The 7936-nt window shown below is 37.8% G+C and overlaps 1 protein-coding gene across 1 annotated transcript; it reads left to right on the top strand.

Moving 5' to 3' along the window:
* The first annotated feature begins 6215 nt into the window (after positions 1-6215).
* LOC125480805 (glycine-rich cell wall structural protein 1-like) lies at positions 6216-6707 on the top strand. Its single transcript, XM_048591930.1, has one exon. It carries the CDS (start codon positions 6216-6218, stop codon positions 6705-6707), a length of 492 nt encoding a protein of 163 aa, XP_048447887.1.
* The last annotated feature ends 1229 nt before the right edge of the window (positions 6708-7936 follow it).

The following is a 7936-nucleotide window of genomic DNA, read 5'->3' as shown; positions in this document are numbered from 1 at the left end:
AAAGGTACTTAATTAGGCATCCATATATATAACAGATTCATGATCAACGAATGCTTTGAATAATTTGTACCATACCTTTTATTTGTGCAAATTTTTTGGTGAGTTGAAAATGTGTGTCTGAAACAGGGCAAAGCATGAAGGATCACTTGTGGAGGCATAGATTGCATATGAGTCGCTTACTTTTTGTGCAATGTATCTTGAAGATGTTGAGATGGCTTTCAATTGTCCTCAACGCAATAATGATGGTGGTGTTAGAAAAGAGAAATTGTTTATTTTTGCCCAAATCGTCCAACCTTTGGCGATTCGGTAAAAGGCAATTCGTTTACCACAAAGGATAGAAATTCCCGAGGAGACGAAGGCAGCAATACGGCATGAGTTGTCAGTTAGTATTTTCATTTTTAACCCTTATCATTGTTTTAATTTTGTTTACAAATTTAATAAACAAAAGTATATTATTTTAATATTATTAAATTTCTTACTATTATTTTATTATTTTCATATTTGTAGTTCAATTATAATCTTAAGGACATATCCCCCAAGGCCACCACCTACATAGAGGAGAGTTTAGCAGCCTGGCACAAACATTGAAAGTGCAAACTCCACACGCATTTTAAGAAATGGGATGATCTGGAGATTGCTCGTGTAGAGGGTTGCCTAATGTTGTTGTTGGAGCGACCGAAGGATTAGGAGTGGCTCTGCAAACGTTTTACGGACACAAAATTTGTGGTAAGTATGTACATACAACAACAACAAACAAAGCATTTTCCCACTAAGTGGGGTCAGCTATATGAATCCTAGAATAACATTGTGCTTAGTTCTGTGACACGTCTTCCATTAGATCCAAGTACTCTAAGTCTTTTCTTAGAGTCTATTCCAAAGTCTTCCTAGGTCTTCCTCTACTCCTTTAGTCCTGAACCTCTATCCCGTAATCACATATTCTAACTGGAGCGTTTATAAGCCTCTGTTTCACTACAGTAATCCTTGCTCACTTATCACTGTGCTTGGGCTGCACAGCGCGCCACTAACAGGTGACGACCTAGCTTTAGCGCAATTTCGTTTGGGATTCATTATCATAAGGATTCGATGCAAGATAGGAGTGCTGACTATCGACTACCTGACGCCCTCCCCCTCCTCCTTTATCCAGGCTTGGGACCAGCAATGTAAGATAAGTATGTACATAATATTTTAATAATAATTTATTACTGTTTTAGTTATTTTTAAAACTTTTGTAATAATTTCTTTCAAATAGTCTCACTAACATGTATATTGTGAGTTTAACAGAAGAAATTTGTTGATGGCAAGAAAGCTCAGGAGTCAAAGACACTTTTCTATCATTCTGGTTCAATGCCTTTCTCCTATAGGGTTGAGGCGCGACGTTAGGTAAAAGTATATTGATTTTTAAATTTTATACAATTTTTTTTTTTAATTATGATTAATAACATTTTCTTATTTATTTTTTATTTTTATTCAGGAGGTTTCTAAGTTCCAGAGCTCGACATGTTCAAGGACATTTATGTTCGACCCGACAATGAGACCGCTGAGCAGCCCCATGTAAGTATATGTAATTATTATTATTCTTATATTTATGAATCGTTCAAATATTAATTACATTTGTTTATTAAATATTAAATGTTTTTTCTTATTATTACAGGCTGCTATGGTGGAGAAGAGCATATGGCATTGCAGCTTCCCCTGGAGACCCCGATCAAGGATGTCACTGCACCCGAGAACACGGGTTTTTAGATCCTGACTAAGACCCTGGATCAGTGACACGCCCCGATCCCGGTGTCCGAAGGACAACAGCATGGCCACGTTGTGGCCGACACCCGAGGATGATGCAAGCCATTTCATGAATACATATGTCGAGAACATGTAAGACATGCATATAATTTTTGCGCGTAACAACGCAATATAATATCCAAAAAAAAAAACTTTAACAAAATAATAGTAATAAGGTACAGGTCACTGGACCAAAGGAGAATATTCAGCTACCAACAATTTAAAAGTGATAATGCATGGACATGGTTAGAGTATACTACTAATTCGAAATACAAGCGGAAGCGATATTAGAAAGTGCAATTACAAGAGATGTCCTACTGTAGAGAGGAGAACACAAATTCACTGATATGGAAATGCCTCGTAGCTTAGATCATATGCCTCGTTCCTAGGTCCTAAAGGGGCGCAAAACAAAACATGAGTAGACCAAGTTGATATATATATGTAATATTAAAACAATTGCTCTTCAAACGTACTAAGCCCCAGGCTTTAGAAAAACTTATAAAGTATAATAAGTAGTAGGTTTTCCGAAAATCCTAGCATGCCATAAATCGTTCGTAAAACATATATCATATATAGTGTGCTTAGTAGTGATATCATAATCATCCGAAGACACCTACATCACCCACCCGAAGGCACATATATTATCCATCCGAAGGCACATATATCTTCCGCCCGAAGGCACTACATTGGCCGCCCGAAGGCACATTGGATGAATATCCACTAAGTAATCACAGAAAATTATGAACATAATCTTTCCAAAATATATATCATCGGAGCTCAATAGCTCAGACATCATATCATAAATCCATAGGAGCATTCTAGCTCAAATCATCATCATAAACCATGTTCATAAGTATATATATTCATAAATATTTCAAAGGACGTAAATTCGATAAAGCATGATATTTCATAAAGCGTAAATCTGATAACTCAATACACGTTTCATAAAACGTAGTCATAAAATCATGCTTTTCATGTATGGATTTCTAGTAATAAAATCATGCATTTTGGAAGGGTTCCACTCACAGACACTCCGTCACCGAAGAGTTGTTTGAACTAGGGTGGACGAAAACACCACTAACAAACACACCTAAGCACATAAAGGGACCAGTTAATAAAATTCTACTAAAATGATTGAATTTGGGAAAACGGATAGTAAATTTGAAATCAGGACATCAAAATTAGTTTAGGAGGGGTCCCAGCCAAAACTTGAAAAAAAGTTAGCAAAAAGTCAACATTGACGGTCAATGGCTGACTTAGTAGAGCCAAGCTAAGTCGGAGCCGAGCCAAGCTAAGTCAAGCTGCAGAAGCTCACCGGAAACTGGAATTTTTGGCCAAAAGTTTGGGCAAATTTCAAAACTTTGTAGCTTTGTCGTTTCTTAACCAAATTCGACCCATAATATATCAAAATGAAGATAGGAAAGTGTAGAACAAGATTATATATATTTAAAAGCCCAATGGTTGCCGGATATGACCTGAAAATGGCCAGAAAGGTGACTGGTCCGCGGGAACTCGTCAGAAAGTGGGTAAACTTTAAATGTTCATAACTTCTTCAATACTCAACGAAATCGAGTGATTCAAAAACAAAGATCATACGTCTCAACGAGACGAAGAGAATGGTGCCTTTTTCAATGGCTAACTTGTCATGGCTTTGGCGGGAATATGACTCGAAATTGGCTGTCTTCGCCAAAAAACTGGGGAAGCTTCCTCGCGAGTTTCGTACGTCCAAACATCACCAAAACTTCTCAAAACTACTTCCAAACATACACAAGACACAATCTACAACTTTTGGACAAGTTTCAAAGCTTAGCATAGCCGAAGAAGGTGGAAACTCGCCGGAGAACTCGGTGAACAGTGAAACTGCACTGTGCAGCGATGAGGAGGTGTTTGGGGGTTTTTCTGGGTTCGTGGGTTCACAGGTAGGGTGCTGGTGGTTCCATGGTTATTGTTGTTTGTTGTGGGTTGCTATTTGTGTGTGTAAAGCCCTCGGGGAGGGTTGGTTCCAAGGAAAACCGACAGGAAGAGAGGGAGAGAGTGTAGAGAGATGTGAGAGTTAGAGAGAGAAAGGCTGACAGAAAATGAAAGGGGAAGGGGGGTTGTCACGGGACAAGGGGAAAAGCAAGGGGACAAACTTTCCATTCTGTGTTTCAGTGGCTCACAATTTAAGGTCACTAGAGATGAAACGTGGAATACCCCAAAAACGTTCGACGTTTCGAAAACGTAAAATTTTCGTTATAACTCCAAATTCAAATCCGTTCATGCCCAGATGTTCATGGTGATGAGTACAATAAAAATAAACTAAGAAAGTTAGTCATATGCATTTTGACGAGGTGGTCAACTAAAGTCAACATTCTTGCCACAAGGGCATTTTGGTAAATTCACACCATTTAATATTACAAAAATGTTAAATTAAGGACGGGGTATCACAATTAGACGCTCGGTTGTCGTCATAGCAAGGTTGTGCAGGGGATCGGGAAGGCACGGGTTTGTGAGACGGGTGCCTCCTCTTCTAGACTGACCACGGGGACATGTTGTTGCCCTGACAGAGGAAGTGGCAACCGTAAAAGATGGGATTACGGCCTACGAAGCCCAGATTGCAGCCTGGGAAGACTAGATTGTGGCCTTCTATGAGAAGATGAGCATGATCTTACAGGCCTTTGAGATGTCCGGCCTCCAAATCTTGATGCCAACACCTAATCCTACTCCACCTTCGACTTCTCAGCCGCTTCGCCCAGCTGATACCCAGTAGCCTAATGCATCAAACCCGGATGACTATTTGTTGTAGTTATTTTTTCTATTCGGACAACTTGTACATACATTTTCATATATTTTATAATTAAATACTTTTTCTTGGTTTAATAATTATTGTTTATAGTTTAATAAAAAAATTTGTAAAAATTAAATAAGACATATTTTGTCAAAAAAAAAAAAAAACAATAACTTTGCACGACGATGGCGTAATCTACCTACGTTGTGCACCTATCTTTGCGCAACAATGAGAGCAAGCTACATCACGCAAAATATTTTGCACGACGCAGGTTATTATCGTCTCGCAAATCCCTTTTATGCGACAATGGTGTAAGCTACGTTGCGCAAACCCTTCTTTCACGACCTTTGTGCAACAATTTCCGCGCGACGAAGGTTTCGCCGTGCTAATTTTTAGGTGACATTTTTTATCTTCGCGCAACAAACTCTGCTTCGTCACACAAATTGTTAATTGTAGCAGTGTAGGGGGTTGCTCAAGAAATCCTTTCTTTCTCGTCCACTCAGGGGGGTGCAGACACACCTGTGCGGTTACAGGTGACGATTTTTCAAAATTTTCCATTTATATGACAGTTTTGCATTGTATATTAGTGTAGGTACCTAATGTAGGTACATTCATTAGACTAGGTGCCATTGTGTAGGTACAATAGTCTAGATACAATATTTTCCTTATTAGGTACCTTAATTTAAGTATGCTGTAAGTTGAGGTGCAATGAATTAGTTTAGGTATCGTAGTGTACGTACAATCATACTTTTGTAGAATTCCTCTTATGATTGAAACATAATAGGTTTTCACATGGATTGACGTAGTGATCCGAATGTACAGTGGGTTAAATTTGGATGGAGGATCAAAAGTAGTTTAGTTGATGCTCAATTATGTGAAGTTCAATTTAATTAAAACAACAAGAAATGAAGATATAAATGAGATTTTAAAAGAGTAACGTTTTTTTAATGAAAATAACAATTTTTTGAAAGTGAATTGTAATGTGAATATGAATACTGACATAAACACAGAGTCAGAAGATTATATTTAATTTTGAGATTTATCAAATTTGAAACTTATCAAGATTATAATATAGTTCTAAAAAATGAATGGTCTCGCAAACTTTTTTATTTATGACCTCAAACAATGGACAAATCGGAAACCTCTTGAATAAATCTGAAGAGACTAACATTTAATTAAGTGGTCATAAAAATGATTTGAATTTCGATAAATTTTGCAAGAATAATATTGAAGAGAGAAATTCTAAAAATTAGACTGTTTAAATTATTAAAAAACAATAAAAGAACATATTCCATAAGGATGTTACTCAAACAAACCTATTTGAGTGATTTTTTAGCTCCCTCATAATTATCGTTACACTGTAGAGAAGTAGGACCAAACATGTACAGGGCCACATTGGAACAATAAACTTTCTGGTCTGATTTTCATCAGATTCACGGACCCTGTCCCATGCATAATGGTCAAGCTTCAACAATTACAATCAAGTCAGTAATAACAAAAACGAGGTCGTCTGCCTTGCCCTCACGGGAGTTACAGTCTCACAGATTTACATGGTGCCATGCATGCAACACATTTTCTTGTGTTTTCATTCAAAGTTCTTATTCTTATATAAATGCATTACGTTTGCCAAGTAAAACACCATGTAAGCTTTCTTATTGACGCATCAAATATGAAGGACTCCTCTTTCATGTTTAACGTGCTCCTCCTAGTCCTAGTGTCGTCGGCTATATTAACATCTGTAAGTGGTAGCTACATGCCCAAAAGAGATAATAAATTGGATGAGAAGAAAATTAATTGTAGGCGGCCGGATGAAAGCAATGGCGACAATTGTGGTGGCTACAAAAGTGGTGAAGAGGGCACTGGAGTTGCGGGTGGGAATAGACTTCAACAGGACAATAAGTGTGACGCTGCAGGTACTGGCCGAGGAGATGATTGCTGTGGCTGTGGAGAAGGGAGTGATAGTGATTTTGGTGGCAATGGTGGAGGTGGAGTTGGTGGGGGCGGGGGTGGGGGAGGTGGAGGGGATTCGGGTGGATATGGTGGAGGTTTTGGTTTTGGGATCGGTGGAAGAAGTGGTGGTGGTGGAGGTGGTGGTGGCGGCGGTGGTGGAGGAAATGGGGGAGGGGGAGGTGGTGGCGGTGGTGGAGGTGGGGTTGGCTAAAGAGAGAGTGCTTATGTTGGTCATATACCTGTAAAAACTTGTAATAATTCATAAAAGAATTGTGGCCTTGTTTCTAGGCTGCATTAATCCAAAATAAAGCTTAATTCCCTTATTTTATTTTCTGTAAATTGACTATCTGTTGATTGATTTTTTATACTATGTCTATACATATATATGCAGTAATGTAAAACATTTAATGGATTTACATAAACATGAAATCTGTCTGATCATTTCCTGGGACTTCCGATTCTATCCAAGAAATTAATTAGTACCGGTATACATATTATGTTGAGTAATGTTGACACAGTAAATATTGTTTCAAATTTCAACTCATGTGCCAGTTCCAAAAGACAGTAGTAATTTTCCCGAGGTAATAAAGAAAAATAAAGAGTTTGATGTTGGAATGCATGTTCAGCATTTCTTTGGAAAAGTATAAACCTAGAATTAAGAAAAGTAAATAAAAAAGAAGGGAAGCACTCAAAAAATCTCATTTTGCACTCAAATTTTTTATAATTAGAAAGAAAAATACACTTATAAGGAGTGTAGAATGAGATTTTTAGAGTGCTAATAACAGTTCCCAAAAAAAAAAAACATCACATATACTGCACTGCATAGCTTTTAGGGTCCAAAAATTTCACCAACAAGTCCAATTGTATCTTAAAGCTCAATTATCGCAAAAATGTCACAAGCTACTTAAATTCATGCAAAAGTGCGAAAATGAGAGGTATGTAAATTTACAATCACGCTACGCCAATAAAATAATAATTTACCAATTGAACATTTGCATAAACGTACCATGCCCATGCAAAACATGTGTATTTATATATCATGCCAATCCATGCTATTAACGATATAAATAATATCAATCACGCTACATGCTTGAGTGGGCCCAAGCCACATAACGGAGCTTGCCATCGTGGTGTGGATGGTTACGAAAGTTTATTGGGTCTACGTAAAATTAGATTGTGGAAGATTTTAGACTACTTGGAAGCACCAAAAATCCAAGCCCATGATTCTAATTTCATGTGGGAAAGTTTGAGAGAGAGCCAAAGACACTTGAGAAACAACCACAACCCAAAGCTGACCAGATTGAACCCAAAACGAGATCACGTTTTAACCAAGAGTCGCATGCCTCTTTAATGAGTAAAGAAAGAGCCCTTCCCTTCCAATCACGTACAGGAAAATGAGAGATAAAATAGATAGAAGCGTTGCCAAAGATGGAATCTTGA

This window comes from the organism of the source record quoted next, unplaced genomic scaffold (assembly GCF_019419815.1).
Source record: "Pyrus x bretschneideri cultivar Hongxiangsu unplaced genomic scaffold, Pyrus_bretschneideri_v1 Contig36, whole genome shotgun sequence".
Taxonomy (NCBI): Eukaryota; Viridiplantae; Streptophyta; class Magnoliopsida; order Rosales; family Rosaceae; genus Pyrus; species Pyrus x bretschneideri.
Note: the sequence above shows the minus strand (reverse complement) of the source record. Positions and strands in the feature narration are given on the sequence as shown.

Bases quoted from the DNA above. Each gene is read 5' to 3' on its own strand.
- LOC125480805 (XM_048591930.1), top strand. From the start codon at position 6,216: ATGAAGGACTCCTCTTTCATGTTTAACGTGCTCCTCCTAGTCCTAGTG.